This window comes from Protopterus annectens, chromosome 11.part0 (genome assembly GCF_019279795.1).
Source record: "Protopterus annectens isolate FY-2018-M chromosome 11.part0, PAN1.0, whole genome shotgun sequence".
Lineage (NCBI taxonomy): Eukaryota > Metazoa > Chordata > Ceratodontiformes > Protopteridae > Protopterus > Protopterus annectens.
Window position 1 is genome coordinate 1172264649 of NC_056745.1, and position 16797 is coordinate 1172281445.

Genomic DNA, 16797 nt, shown 5'->3' on the forward strand with positions numbered 1-16797 from the left:
CTTGGCATTGAATACCATAAGTTCAGGTTATGCTATAAGAGAATAACTATGTAAAGATAACCATGTCAGCAGCCAGAATGCATTACAAACTGAATGTTTTACTGTGCACATGAAGAAATGGATAGATTGGCCTAAACTCTGGCCTGTGTGCTTTTTTTTTTTATTTTTTTTATTCCTGGGGAAATGCTATTCAGAAGTGAAGAGACACATAAGGGAACAGTTTTAGTGGCACACCAGGCTGTGATTTTTTTTGATGTCTATTGTCATGCAAAGCTGACGAAATAGTTGAATCTACCCAAACTGGAAATGTGAGACTGTAGCCCACTGGAGGGGAGGAGATGGGAGGAGTAACTTGGCCAGGAATTGAAACTTGCAAAACTGCTCCTTGTGAAAAGTTTTATTTATCTCAGTAATTTGCTGACACTTTTGCAAGTTTCTTTCAGAGAATGTGTAGTAAATAGGAACATTTGTTAAACTCAGTGCATACCAGTGAATGACACATGAGCTGCAGACTCTCAAACTTGGCATTTTTTTTCAGGTGGTCCATTCTAAGTGAATGGAAGTCTAGTCTGACAACAAATGGTAGGGCTATTTGTTCTCACAGTCTGTGCATTGAGACAGATTTAACTTTCCAAAGGAATCACAATGTCTGACCCCATGAGGGCAGACAAGAGTAAAAAAAAAAAAAAAATTAGGAATGAGTACTTATTTTGCTGCAGGCAGCTTTAGGAGGTGCAGTAAATCACAGCAAGATAAAAAAAATATATGTTTTTTCATTGTTTGCCCGTAGTGGCCCTTTAAGTGGTCTGCCAAGGTGTTGTTGATCCCTGGTAGGTACTGGGCTACTAGGTGTAGTCCCATGGAAGAGGCAGTCAGCCAGAGGTTCATGGCTAGCCTGCAGAGAGGGTAAGATTGGGTTTCTCCCTGTATGTTGATGTACCACATTACTGTGGTGTTGTCCGTTTTGATAAGGAGAACACCTGGCTTGAGATGGGGTTTGAAGGATGTCGGAGCCTTTTGTACTACCATCATTTTCTTCTGGTTGATGTGTAAGGGAAGATGCTGGGCATTCCAAAGACCTTGGGTGCACATGCCTTCTAGGTGAGCACCCCAAGCAATGTCTGAGGCGTCAGTGGTAATGGTCTGCCTGGCAGGGCGGATGGTGAAGGGAAGACCCTTGTTCTTGGCACAGGCCTCTGCCCACCAGAGAAACTTAGCCCTTATTCAGGGGATCAGAGTGATAGCGGTCTCTACAGGTTGAGTGTGCTGACACCAAAGGTTCTTTACATACCACATAAGTTTTCTCATGTGAAGCCTTGCCAGAGGAATTAGAAGGATGCAAGATGCCACTGTACCCCCAAGGCTTGCAGGAACATCCTCACAATGAGGTGACTTCTGGAAGGCAGCTGGGAAAAGTAGAGAGGCAGGAAGTTCTGCTTCTCTGGGGATAGGAAGGCCATTTGGGATGCTGAGTCTAGCAGTGCTCCCAAGAAAATGATATTCCTGGAGAGTGTTTGCTTTGATTTCTTCTCGTTGATAGTGAAATCTAAGGAAGTTAGGAGGGTTTTGACAAACAGGAGGTCCTGGAGCAGCTTTTCTTTGCACTCTGACTGAATGAGGCAGTCATCCAGATAAGGGTAAACCTGTATGTTTCTCTGTCTGCAAAACGCTATGGCCAGGGCTAAGCACTTGGTGAATACTCTGGGAGCAGTAGATCAGCCAAAGGGTAGCACAGAGAACTGAAAGTGTTGTGAGCCTGCTCTGAAGTGCAGGAATTTCCTGCAGGATGTGGAGGTAGGCATCCTTTAAGTCTAGGGTCACTAACCAAGCATTTTTGTCAGCATAGGCAGCAGCTGCTGCAAAGTTAACATTCTGAATTTGGGGACCACCATGGAGATGTTCAGAATGGATAGAACCAGGATGGGGCGCTAAGTGCCCTCTTTTCTGGGCACAAGGAATAGTCTGGAATAAAAGCCTTTGCCTGCTTGATCTGGGGAAACAGGTTCTACTGCCCCCCTGGGATATGAGAGTTGGGACTCATTTCAATGCCTCTGCCCACTGATTTGGAGGAAAGTCTAGGTACCCTCTTGGAATTGGAAGTTCGTCGAAAGAGAATTTGTATCCCTGAAAAATGATCTTTAAGACCCATTGGTCATTTGTTACTGAAAGCAAATTTTCTTTGCAGAGGGAGAGCATTCCTCCTAGCTTTTGGTGAGTGAAAGGAGGGGAGAGGGGGAGCTGAGAGGTTTTGCCATAGAAGGGTGGCTTAGAACTCCCTGCCTTTGGGGTGGAGGTGGTCCACTGTTTTGTTCTCTGTTGTCCCTGGATGGTCTGTCCTTGCGGGGCATACCTTGCCCCTGTCTGCTAGGTGCAGGAAAGGAGCAGTGTTTGCATAGATTTTGCTTTGTCTTCCATCTTTTTAAGTACCTCTTCTGCTTTTACTCCAAACAAGCGGTCCTTATGCAAAGGTGCATCAATTAATTTAGACTTGACATGATCAGGGAGAGGTTGTTCCTTCAACCATGCATGTCTCAATGACAGAACCTGATGACACTGCTGCCCTGCTTGAGGTTTCTAGGGCGTCATATTAACAGTGTAATGAGTGCTTGGCTACTTGACAAGTATAGTGCAGTAAATCTGCTAACTCTTTTCGAATTGGCACAGTCAGGAAAGGTTGAAATCTTTTGCTTTAACAGTTCCAAAGTGTATTGTTGGTATTTTAACATATGGAACTGGCAGTTGAGTGCTCTGATAGCAAAGGTTGCAGAGGTGTATAGTTTTCTACCCCATCTGTCCAAAGCTCAGGAATTCTTGTCAGAAGGAATAGGATTCTTTGCAGAACTAGGCTTAGCTCCTTTAGGTCCCTGTGTAATGACCTCTGGGTCTGCAACAGGATTTCTGTGCAGGTATTTGTGAGAATCTGGTACTCCAATACCTGGCAGGTTTACTGTGAGCAGGTGGGAAGGCATCAAGGGCTAAGCTGGACTCATGGAAAACATCATCCACCACTTCAAAGATGGGGGGTTGGCCAGGGGTTTGTGCTGGGGCACATCTAGAAACTTTTCTTAGACTGCGGGAAGTCCTGAGATTCCCAGTGGAAATGTCCCTGAGGAAGGGAAGTGTTTCCCCAAAGGAAAGGTCTTCTGGTAGGGAGGCAAAAGGGATAGATTCCTCTGCATCTGAATCCTCATAAGCAGTCGGAGGTTGTTCCTCTTCAAAATCTGAATAATCAGATTCCTCAGAATCCTTTTCTGTCATTATTTCAGGAGAAGGTTGTCTTTTCCCTTTAGAAGTTGTGGCCTGACTACTCCTGATAAGGGAGAGAAGATCCTCTGCCATTTTATGCACTTGGGCTTGGGGTGGTAGAGCAGGAGTAAGAGGGTGGCTAAAGGTATATTTTCTAGGAGTGGCCTGGCTTCTAGGCCTAAGAGTATCCATCGGTCTGAGAGAAACAGTAGTAGAATGAGATGTCGTTTTTTTTTGTCTAGAATCAGTAGTGCGAAAGGCCTCCTTGGAAGCTGGTGCTTGCGGCATGGCTCCGGACCCAACCGAGGCAGAGACAACCAAAGGATCAGAAGACTAAGAAGATTTCTGCAGCATACCAGACTCAAAGGGTCTCTGTACAGGCCTGCGTAGATATCGTATCGGGCATCAGGGGCTGCAAAAAGTGCCTCAATGAAGTCCGGAGAAGTGACGACCTGCTTAGCGGTAGTGTCATTGGAAAGCTTAGCCTTGTGTGGTCTGTCTATCTTTATCTCTGTTTTTTCGGTATGTCTACAGATTGTTGGCTGATGGATGCCATTTTGGAATGCGAAGATGGAAGGTGAAAATACCCATCTACAATAAGAGGCTCTACGATGAATGGTTTTCGCGTTATAGAGAGCACAGAACCGGCAACGGGGGATGTCGTGGTCTGGGCCTAAAGAAGTGACTCAGTATGAATGGAAGTCTCGGTGTGGAATCTGCTTTCCACAGGAGAGACAACTGTCAACTTTTTCGAACATTGGTTAGTGCAAGAAAAAAGGATCCTCAACGGGGTACTTGACTTTAAACGTATTCAGCTGTAATTTGAACTCTGGTAGCAACCGACCGGCACACTTGTGAACTGCTTCTGCTACGGGCTCCAAGGCAGTAAAAACTGATGTAATGGCGTCGGCTGCCTTGCTTCACAGCACTGATGCCCTGACATCAGTCTCCAAGTGACAGCAGCCGAAAGCAGAAAAACACTAACTCTGGTATTCAGGCCAGCTGTGGGCTACCACAGCAGGGATAGCACCAAAGGTGATGACTGCAACAGTAAAACACAAAGAACATCTTGATGTCTGTGGAGGCAGCTGGCTTGAAAGGGGTGAAGGCAAGCTTCTCTGGAATAAAACTGAGCTTCCATGGGGAATTGGAAGTTTTCTCAGGGGTCTAATGTGAATAACCCCTCTCAGGGACCACTTCATTAGTCAGTGGGAAAAAAGAGGGTGTCAAGAAGGTAGACAAGCTAAAATGGATGAGGCAGGAATTGTAAGAGAGAAATAAGTCCTTTGTCAAACCTTCTGATAAGTATGACAGGATCAGAGGAACCTGAACTCACAGGGTTCTGTCCTATTAGAATGCACCATACAGTAAATCTTTTCAATTTGGCAGAGTAAGATTTTCTTGCATTAGGCCTCCTGGCTTCTTTAAGAATGTCCAAGACCTGTTTTGACAAGGGATGTTCCCCCCTCCAGGGGGGGGGGGGTCAGAATATCATCCAAGTTGTCAGTCTGTGTTCAGGCTGGGGTGTATGAAGTTGCCTTTGTTCAGTGTCAATAGACACCAGGGCTGTCTTGGCCAATCTGGGGCTATCAGAACAACCCTTGGCCATTTGCCCTCATCTTCAGCAGTACCCTGGGGAGTAAAGGTTTTGGAGGAAAGGCATAGAAGAATAGACCTATCCAAGGGAATGAGAAAGCATCTTGTCCTCCAAGCTGACTTGGTGTTGGTCCTTGAGCAAAACTCTTCCAAGTGACAGTTTTCTTTTGTGACAAAAGAATCTTATCAATGGCACATCCCATTCTCTGGCTATGCTGAGAAAAACTTCCCAATTCAGATGTCACTCGTGAGGATCTGGTAGGCACATGCTTAAGGTGATCAGCCCGTTGATTTCTTTTTCCTGGTAGGTACTGAGCCATGAGATGCAGACCTAGAGAACTTGCAGTTTCTCCAAAGATCCATGTCTAGATGACAAAGAAGGTTGAGACTGAGCGCCTCCCCCTGTTTATGTAGCACATAACTAAGGCATTGTCTGTCTTTACTAGGAGTATGCCTGGTTTTCACTGGTCTTTGACAGCAATCAGGCCTTTTTGGACTGCCATTAGTTCCTTCTGGTGGACATGTTTGGTTTTGAACTGACAGTCCCATTTGTCCTGTGTCTGTAAGTTGTTGTAGTGAGCCCCGAAGCAATGTCAGAGTCACCTGTGGTCAAAGTTTGGTTCTGATGAATAATCCTGAAAGGGAGGCCATGACTGAAGGAGCAGGCTCAGGCACACCAGGCAAACTCTTGCCTGAGACAAGGGAAAAGCTTCACCCTAGTTGAGAGATTGGGAGTGCTGGCACCACACATTTCTGAGGTACTACTGTGACTTCCTCATGTGGAGTCTATTAAGGGGGATCATAAAGGTACAAGAGGCTATATAGCAAGTATTAAGTTAGAAAGGTAACCTTCACTGGAGGAAGGAAAACTCTTTTGAAGAGTTGAGTCCAACAAGGACAACATAATTCCATTTGTGGGGATGGTCTGAAACTTCTGGATACGGATGAACTCCAGGGAATCCAGGACTTCTTGAGTGTAAACCAAACCCCCTTTGAGCTTTTCTAGATTTGTTGCCTGAATGAGGCAATCATCTAGGTAGGGATAACTTTGAATGCCATTTGACCTGCAGAAGGTTATCACTAGGGCTAGGCATTTTGTGAACACCCTGGGTGCAGCAGACAAGCTAAAGGGCAGAGCAGAAAATTGATAAAGCTTCACACCTGCTCTGAAACCTAGAACCTCATGTGAATTTTTTTCCATAGAAACGGGGAGGTATGACTCATTTAGATCTAGGGTTACCATGAAGGCATTGGGGAGTATTCAGTCTTGACAGGTCCAGGATAGGTCTTCATGTACGTTGTTTTCTTGGGATGAGAAAGAGCCTCAAGTAAAATCCCTTTCTGTCTGATGTGGTTTGTACTGGTTCCACAGAACCTTAGGTGCACAAGAGCTGAATTTGCTTTATGGCCTCTGTCTTTTGATTTGGTGGAATATCTGGGAAGCCTGTGCAAGTTGGAGCTTGTTTGAACCAAAATTTGCAGCTTCTTTTTATGACTTTCAGTACCAACTGATCCCTAGCAATGAGTCTTCAGTTTCTTAAGCGAGACCGCCATCCTCCTAGTAGGGGGGGAGGGAAGGAGGGGTAAAAAGGGAGGTTTAGGATTAAGTCATGCTCGCCCCCTGCTGGCACCCTGCTGACTGGATCCCACAGGCCTACTGGAATCTGTTTGCCAGTGTCCTGGTCTCTGGTGGTGCTTCTGACTCCTGACTTTTCTAGGTCTCCTATGTCTTGGTTTGGACTGGAATGTCGAAAAAGACCAGTGTTTGGTAGGATAGCTATGGCTGAAACTGAAGAAAGTCCTTGTCAGTTGCATGGAGTTGGACTTCTCCTCCATCTTTTTAAGTACTGCTGCAGCCTTAGGACCAGAAAGGTAATCTTTGTCCAAAGGAGCAATCAAAAGATTGGAGTTAACATGTCGGGGAGAGACTGCTCCCTCAGCCAGGCATTTCTTCTAATAACGGATCCTGTAGCTGCTACCCTGCTAGATGCTTCTAGAGCACCACAGCCACAGTGCAAGGAGTGCTTAGCTACTTGAGAGTAGGAGTTTCACAAGTCAAGCAGTTCCTTACAAAACGCTTTATTTTCAATCCCCACCAGTTTTGGCTTCATGTGGTCTAAGAGGGCTTCCTGATGCTAGTCAAAAAACATATGAAAATTTCCCCAGTGGAGTACTTAGCTTTAAACATTTTCTTTCTCTAGTGCAGACCAACCGATGCACTGACCAGCACTCTGCTTCGGGCTCTGAAGGAAAGAGTTGAGGTCATGGTGGCAGCTGACTCCCTTTATACCTGGACGTCTTGAAGTCAGTCAGGGCATCCACTGGCTCTAGGAAGAGGAAGAAATTCGCTGGTAGTTGGGCTGGCCAAGGGCTTCCACAGCTGAAACCCTACCAGTTATGACTGCAACAGTGAAACACTAAACATTCAATGTTGTCTGTGCCAGAAGGGAGTCACCACAACAATTTTTGGCAAGTCCTTCTAAATCCTCAGAATGACCCCAGATATCAGTGGAAAATGTGGAAATGTACATAGGAACACTCCTGACTATAGAAATGAAACTGCATTTGTTTTCAAGGCCTGCCTACATGAAGTCTTGATGCAGAATTTACTAAGTTGTCAGTTTTGAATAAATGGATCCACTCCTGAAGTCTCCTTCCTTTGATCATCACTCTAGAGGGTCTGTCCTGGTCCTACTCAACTTGTCTTCCACAACATTTTGTTCCGACAACTGTAGTATGCTTGAAAGGTTATACAATACTGCAGAGCCAACTCCCAAGCCATCACAGCCAGTCTGTCCAGGGGGTAAGACCCGGTGCCTCCCTGTTTATGTAATCTGGAATCCCAGATAAGAATGTTGGGTCTACATTTTTTTTTTTTTTTTTAAAGCACTGACTTTCTCATGTACAACCTGACAAAAGGAATCATAAGAATAACAGTAGCAATGAACCCTATAATCCCAAGAGATCTCTAGCTGAAGTCTGACTAACTGAAGAAAAGAAAGGTTTGCAGATACAAATTCATATTTTTCTGTGTTAGGAAATGTCTATGAAGAGACTTATCTAGAAGGTACTCTAAAAGCTCAATCCTGTGTGACAGACTCGAGCAGGATTTTTGAACATTTACCTGGAAGCCCAGACTGATAAGGAAAGAAGAGATGCATGTTAAAGACTCCTAACATATGGCAAAAGACACTGCAAAGATCAGCAAACCATCTAAATAAGGAAAAACACTATAAGCATCTTTTAAATCTAATGTTATCATAAAACTCATAAGATAACAGACTCTTGAAGGGTTAACACTTTGAATTTTGGGGCTTTCACAAACTGGTTGAGAAAGGAAAGATCTGCAGCTTGTTCTCTGAAACCAGAAACATTGTGGAGTAAAAGTCTTCCCTCCCTTTGGTCTAGAGGCACCGGTAGTACGACTCCTAGAGTAAACACATGTTGAAGAATCTGAGGAAAATATTTTTTGGTTCTGAGGGTAAGGAGGAATTCCCCCTGAAAGGAGAGGTCAATTGGTACTAATACTTGTGCAGGAATACAAAGAATCCAAAACAATCTGTTGCCAAAGTGAAAGGTTACCACTCTACAAGACAGTCCTGCAGATGTAGGGACTGTGGGGGGTGATGGCATGCTCACTCTGAAGGCATAGTCTGTCATTTTTTCTGAAAGGGTCTCTAGTTTCTTGTCCCTCCTCCTGCCATCTTTTTTTTTTGCTCCCCGTTTGCCAGCAGATGGCAAGGCAATAATTACTGTACTGTCTTTTTTCCTTTAGAAAAGAAAGGGAGGGATTAGAAGATTTATAATGTCGGGCTTGAAAAATCTTAGTAATTTCAAGAATTAAGTTTTCCTCTCTATCAAATTGTTGAGAAACTGAGTAGTATCAGGGCCAAAAAAATTTGACGGCATTAAAGTTTAAAATCTCAGACTTTACCTCATCCAAAAAAATTTCAGTATGTTCCCAAGCATAATTTGTCAAAACAGTAATAGTTGTAGTAGTGACCCTAGACACAGTATCTGCACAATCAAACATACCTTTCAAAGCATGCTCAGGCACCTGAAACAGGTTAGAAATTGTAGCAGTCGCACAGGACCTGTTCTCTGAAGGAAATGTGGCAGAGCAATCCTACAAACTGTCAACACTTGACAGAACAGATTGGAAGAAGAAAACTCTTTTACAAAACCTGCATAATACCTGATTTATGGAGAAGTGGTATTAAGTACTCTGCCTTTTATTTTTTTATTGGGGGGGGGGGGGTAAACTGAGGGTTGAGGGTCAGGGTTATTGCAGACAGTATTTAACACATCCAAGGCTGAAATAATGAGCCATTAGCCTATTAACCCCTCTGAATTTATCAGCCCTAACAAGCCTAGTCATATTTACCACAAGTTGTCCCAATTGTTGGTGGCTAGGTGAGTGAAGTTACAGAGGTAAGGGTCTATTGGCAGTTAATAACTTCTTCTGTCCAGGAGGGACATGGGTGCCACTCAGGAGTGAATCTGCTGTCACCCATCCACCAATCTAGGTTTTTGAAGAGGGTCCAGGAAGGGCTCTGTTTCACGTGAATTTGAAGCTTGTTGCATAGAAATAGCAGTTTTGGGGAGATGCATCTATTTCTCCAGTATGACCTGTGCATGTCGAGGCTAGGTTAAGATCCCTGGAGTGAGTGACCTATGTGCAGTCTGATTTACGAATGTGTAGCATTTCCATTGGGGCCGGGTCACAGACTGGCCTGTAAGCCAGGCACATGTCACCCCTTAGCAGCCTGTAGGAGACCGAATATAGTGACAAGGCCTTCGGTCTTTCCTCTTAAGACTTGTTTTGCATACCCTGTAATTTCTTGGTGAGAAACCTCTGTGGTCTCTCCAACTGTTGCAGGTGTCTGGTGAGGTACTTGCAAAAAGGAACATTGTACCTTCTTACTGGTCTATTAAGGGACAAACATAATGGAAGTATAACATCCTTCAATCCAGACTTACAAATAGTGCGAAACAATCTGCTGCCAAAGTGAAAGGCTGCCACTCTACAAGACAGACAGGAAGAAAGGGAATACGATAAGGTAAATCAATTGCAGCATATACATAATATATCCTCAGTTTCAGGTAACATCCACATGTTCCCAAACAAAATACATAATTTGTTCTGGAACTAGTCCTGGAAAACTGGAAAATCCTCTAATTGAGTTAGACAGGACAAACCCTCCCTTGAATCAGTGTCATGGGTTTGAGTCTCATACAAAAGAAAAGACCCTGTTCTCTTGTATATGCTACAATCATCTGAAATTTTCCTCCGGAATGATTTCTGCTCTCCATGACTGAATGCCTGCAATAAACTCTTATGTGCCCAGCAAAGGAACAGCACAAGCCAACTGTCAATCCTCAAAAACCTCAGAGCATACTCTTCAACAGCAGTAAAGCACTGAAGGCCTTTGTGCCCAAACTTGCCTTTTAGCCAGCTCAGCTTGAACTGCCTGATAATTTGGGTGCACGGAAGGTTCCCCGAAGTTGTGGAAGCTGGTCAGTTGTTATAACCTTGGCAGGATATAACCTGTACAGCTGTGAAGACTGGATAGCTGTTATATCCTTTGCAGCATATAAACCATGTAGTTAAAAGGCTACTGCAGCAGTGATCAATATAAAGTATCATTCTGATCAGACAAAATGTCTAACCTTTAGTTATTTTTTTCTAGGGATATCCTTGGAGGAAGACTGAAAAGAGAAATGCATACCACACAGAGCAAGAGGTTTCTTTCCCTTGTCACCCCGATAGTGCCTCCCCGGGTGTCTCCCACACCTAAAATGGATGGCTCTTCCCATGCTCACTTCAGACAATGAAACAGCCGAAGACAAGGCATCTAATCCTCAGTCCATATTGGCCAGTAAGGCTACACCAGTAGGATTCAAGTAAACCATTAAGTAGAGTGAGGAACCAGCAAGGGCGACTGCAGAGTCTCTTACCATATGCTGAGGCATTGACTGTGCCTGTGCTGAAGAAAGGGCTCATGCTTCAACTGTTTAAGTACATTGGAAGAACAGCAGGACTGGTGTAATAATGCTGAAAAAGAGGAAGAAGCCTCCAGATGTAAACAATGTGTTCACAAGCATACACAGTTTCCAACACAGTTCTTCAAAAGTAAAAGAACAAGCCATTAAAGCTCCTAGCAAAAGTAGTTTTGAGGTAGAATAAAATGAAATGACAGTTCCCTAAAACACAATATCCTAATCCCAGCACATCAATTCTGCATAAACATGCAAGAAATAAGTAGAAAAACAGATTTTCCACGGTTTTCCACACACAGGCATATACAGAACAGAACTCCCCCTACAAGTTGTGAGTCTATAAAATCGAAATTTCTTAACATAAAAACAATTACAGAATAAAATTACAGATTTTCCTTAGAAAATGTATTTGTGGAAGGTTTCCCCAGCAGTGTAATTTCCCAGCTTTGAAGAAGTATCCACAAAGCCCATACAGGAAGCACAAATCAAGAAAAGCCCTGAAGCTTTTGACACTCAAACTGCTTTAAGTGGTTCTGATGTAACCCTTGACCATCAAATGCATTGTGGAGGGTGCCATGAGGCTTTGAAAGCTGGCTAGTCGTCGTATTCCAGACATGATATACATCAAGAGTTTAGGCTACTGCAACTGTGATCTAATGCTGATCAACAGATTTGTACATGGCTTCCAAATTTCAAAATAAACATAGAAACAGGTACATAGCGATGAACAAACAAGTGTATTTATTGCTTAATGTAAAACACAAGCCTAAAAAAAAATCAAACCTTACAGTCAAAACTACCAGCCTCCTTTTAAGCCAGTACATTTTGATGCTCTGCAGACACAAAGCACACACGATGCTCAAATTTAAAATTCAGAGACGCACATCTCGATATTTAACTTAGATCTGCAGACAGTTCTTTAACTTCAATTTAAATATACAGTCCCTGTAAAAATAAGACAGCTGTAACCCACATATGCTCTGAACAACAAAGAAATACCAATAAACATTTCGTATACAAAAAATTGTAATCTTACACAAATACTTCCAGTGAAAACTCAGAGCAGAAACAAAGACGAGCACCAACAAGGAGTGGTGTTATTGGTCACTGGCAAATACATGTGCTTAGTGTCTTCGTAGGCAAATTATTTGTCATGGCTAAAAATGACTCTTGAAGCCAATAGACCTTTATTTGAAAGAACTCTGTTTTTTTTGACTAAAGTCAGAAGGCAGTGCAAAAAAGGGCAGCATCTCAATCAAATGCACGTGAAGGACCTAAAAACTTCTGCAAGTTAAACATGCACAGAGGTATGACTTGTAAAACATTCTCACCTGGGTTGGCAGTGTTCACACAAGTAAGTATCTGGAATGTGCTTCCTGTCGATCCCCATGCAGTCTATATGCTGCCACACACTGAAAACACAAACAATGTTCAGCATTACATTAAGAGGTTACATTCATGTGTACAGCATTACACTTTGAAACAAAATGTTGTGCAAGAGTGTTTTTATGACTTATGCCACTGAAACTGAACTAAAGAAAAGCACACTCAGAAGAGCTCTAAAACAGTACAGACACTTGGTTCTAACAAGCATGTAACTGATACAAATGATACCATATACAAACAATTCACCCCAAGTCAGCATGTTGGTAACGGAGTAGTAAAAACAAGGTGACACATTCAAATAACAGTCTATAACCAGGATAAGTTAAAAGGTCACCTTACGCATGCACCAATAAAATGCGTCCAAATCATCATTATTTCTGCTAATTTCTTAATCTGAGAATACTAGCTTATTACAACTGTAATTAGGCACAGTGTACAATTTAACAAGAAAATTTATGTACTCACCATAATGTTCCATCTGTCTTGTCTATCTTCATTTATCCTTGACCTGTGGATTCGGTTATGAAATCGGAACTGACTCAGCCGTACTATAGCCAGCGAGGACCAAAAACTCTTGAGCTTTTCTCACTACCCATAATGCTCCCCTCCCATTTACCTCTGATTGTGTTTGCTGACTGACAGGCTAAGGCATGTATGTATCCCCAATATACTTTTGTGGAGACCACATCTGGTATAGGAAGACTACAAAAATAGTGAATAAGGACACGGCTCGTTTCATCAAGAGATAGAAGGGATGGGGGTTATTCTGCAGTGGTGGTGCTGCGGTAGCGTTGTCGCCTCACAGTAAGACCTTATCCTTTTCGATTCTCAGCTAAAGCGTCTTGTGTGGAGACGTGTGAATGGGCGTACCTTCGTTGAAGGTTGTGCGTCAGGGGCTGGCAACTCGGTATGTAAAAATCTACTGCCAATCATTAGCAGACCGGAGTTCCGCTGTGGCAACCCCTAACCGGGAAAAGTTGAAAGATACAACAACATAGAAGGGATGGGGGTTGAAGGGAGGAGCGTCAAGGATAAATGAAGATCGACAACACAGATGGAACGTTATGGTGAGTACATAACATATTTATCTGATGTTGTCAATCTTCATTTATTCCTTGACCTGTGGCAGTCTCCAGCTACTTTTTACCTTGAGTGGACTTATGGAAGAATATTCCTAAGCATCATACAGTCAAAGGACGCTCTTCCCCTGGAGGCTATATCCAAATTTGTAATGAGTAATAAAGGTAGCCCAAGTTTCTGCTGCGCAAATATCAGCCAAAGAAGTTCTAGAGTGAAAAACTGTTGATGTGGCTACAGCTCTTAACCTATCCAGATAACTTAACATTCTTATATGATACAAGTCTTATATGAAGTCTTTCAACCCTCTAGAAAGGCCAACTTTAGATACCGGTCTATCCAGTCTAGCACTAGAAAAGGCAATAAACAGTTGGTCAGATTTTCTGATAGACTTTTTTCTATAAAGGTAGAAATTTAACTGCCCATGGACACCGAAAAATGCAGACAGTATTCACCTTTGTTTGAAATTTTTGGAAAGAAAAATGGTAAATTTAGTCTGATTAATATTTGACTTCAAAACATCCTTGGGTAGAAAAGGATTGGCTGAATAATGCAAGGAGTGTAATAAAATCCAGTAATATGCCAATGCAGTTGAAATAATTCCAAGTGAAATAAGGAATCCAAGTTTATTGAATAGTAGGTAAGCACTTTCGGCTGTGACACCAGCCTTCATCAGACAACCATTATAGTGAAAAAAACTTCTTATATAGTAATCTGTATTCACTAATTACAATCAATTATCCAATTGATTACTCAATGGTAAACAGTTGCATTAAATATAAAATAATAATTATTAGTTATAAGTATACATATTTAATTATTTAAAATATATCTTTACATATGTCATAATAAATAATGCCTATATAAAAACCATATTAAAATATTGTTATAAAACAAACTCTATACATAATTTCCAAAGGACAATACTCTGTTATAGACCTTGAGTTTTAAAATGCTTGCAATAGAAATTGAGTCATTTAGACCCAGAAATTGTGTGGCATTTAAAAGAACCTGCCACCAATATTCTTTGGATTCTAAAATCACTTTCCATGGACCTTTTCTTGCAGATGGTCGCACCTGTTCTAAAACTATAAACTTACATTTATGTGTAGAATTTTGTTCCAAATGTCTATATAATGCATTGGTATGCCTTTATTAATTTCATAAATAGGCTCATAAATGCACGGTTTTAGTTTTCGTTCTGCTTTGCCTATATAAAAGGCTGAACAGTGTGAGCATACTGCTGCATAGACAACACCCATTGTGTTGCAATTGTATTTGCCTGTAACATTAATCTCTATACCCATAACTGACAAATGGTCCACTTCTAGTATATAAGCACAATATGTGCACGTTACATTTTCTCATGGTTACTTTGGTTTTCTCTGCTACATTGGAATATGCATTACAACAGTCTTTTAAGTTACGGTCCCTCTTATAAGTAAATTGAGGGTTGTACACCTAAAACTTTTACTAATTCGGTGTCTCTCATAATGAATGTCCAATTTTTCCTCATGAGATTTATAACATCTACAGAATCCTTGGTATATGTGGTTATAAAACCTACATTGCCATACCTGTTTGTGTTAGACTGTGTGTTTGATCGTTCCATGTTGGAGGATGTTTCCCCTTCTTGTGGATCTGCAACAATTATACTGGTATTTGCCAATAAGGGCTGATAAAACCCTGTGTTTCTCTTGTGTACTACTTCAAAGAGAATGCTATTCACAAATTGTTTGGGATAGTCCCCGTTTAAAAACATATCACTGATATATCGACATTCTTCCATAAAATCATCTACTTCCGTTACCATTCGTGCTGCACGGATCATTTGTCCCTTGATAACTGCTTTCTTAACATGATTTGGATGATTATTAGTGAAATGCAAAAACTTACTGGAATAAGTTTTCTTCCTATATATGTTGGCCTTTAAACAACCTTGTGTTGAATTTTTTGTCAACAAAATATCCAAACCTTCCAACTTTATAGGTAAACTTTAAAAAATCAGTTGAATTATTAATGCATTGCACAAACTTGTCTATGATTTCTATGGGACCATTCCAAATAAAAAAAACAGATCATCCAAAAAAAACGGCAATACATGTTAACATATTCCATAAAATGCGACTGGAAGAGAATTATGTTCCCACATGGCCATAACTGCATTGGCATACAGCGTGCCTACTGGGGAGCCCATTGCTAACCCCTTTTATTTGCTTAAAATAGTGACCATCATGGCATAAATAATTATTAGTTAAAACTAATTCCAACAAACGTGATAAAGTGTTAATGTCATCCTGGGGGATGACCATTATTTCTGTGAAAAAAATCAATAAACCATTCCAACCCTACATCCTGAGGTATACACGTGAAAAGATCTTTAGATGCACTTGTACTCTATACTGTAGAGTACAAAATTCTACACATAAATTTAAGTTTATAGTATTAGAACAGGTACGACCATCTCCAAGAAAAGATCCATGGAAAGTGATTTTAGAATCTAAAGAATATTGGTGGCAGGTTCTTTTAAATGCCACACAATTTCTGGGTCTAAATGACTCAATTTCTGTTGCAAGCATTTTAAAACTCAAGGTCTATAAAAGAGCATTGTCCTATGGAAATTATGTATAGAGTTTGTTTTATAACAATATTTTAATAAGGTTTTTATATAGGCATTATTTATTATGGCATATGTAAAGATATACTTTAAATAATAATTAAATATGTATACTTAGAACTAATTAATAATTATTTTATATTTAATGCAACTGTTTACCATTGAGTAATCAATTGGATAATTGATTGTAATTAGTGAACACAGACTACCATACAAGAAGTTTTTTTCACTATAATGGTTGTCTGATGAAGGCTGGTGTCACAGCCGAAAGTGCTTACCTACTATTCAATAAACTTGGATTCCTTATTTCACTTGGATTTATTTCAACTGCATTGGCATATTACTGGATTGTATTACACTTACTGCACTCGTATATCGCTGGATTGCTATTGCGTTGCCATTTTTTAATCAGTTTGTTAGTGCTGTTTCGTATTTTTTTTCAGAAAAGGATTGGTTCTTAATGAGACCCGATCTGGGTGGAAAATAAAATACGGTGGTTTACAAGACAATGCCTGAATCTCTGAAATTCTTCTAGCAGAAGTAACAGCTATTAACAAAGCTATTTTTTCCAAGACAAGCACTTTAATTCACAAGTGGATGCAGGCTCAAAGGGGGAATATATCAAAGTCTGGAGAACCAAAAGTACAGTTTTGTACCTACCATAAATGTAGATGTTCGAAGATCCACATTGCTGCAGTCCTAACACTTGGGTAGTCCGCTGTCCCTCGGTCGGCCCGAATATCAGAGTATAAGGCTGACGTCGGTCAAGGCGCATTTGACTGACATCAGAACGTCAGGGTACAAATGCGCATGACCGACGTCATATCCTCAGTCTTTTCTTGCCCCAGATGTCAGAAGACCCTAAAAAGAAAGGT

The 16797-nt window shown here is 41.4% G+C and overlaps 1 protein-coding gene across 1 annotated transcript in view; it reads right to left on the minus strand.

Annotated features, from left to right (window-relative positions):
- Positions 1-16797, minus strand: part of KMT2E (lysine methyltransferase 2E (inactive)) — a gene marked incomplete in the record, with an annotated part of 3388239 nt that overhangs the window by 2471767 nt on the left and 899675 nt on the right. Inside the window, 1 exon segment of the mRNA XM_044088526.1 lies at positions 12174-12254. Coding sequence (XP_043944461.1) covers positions 12174-12254 — 81 coding nt within the window.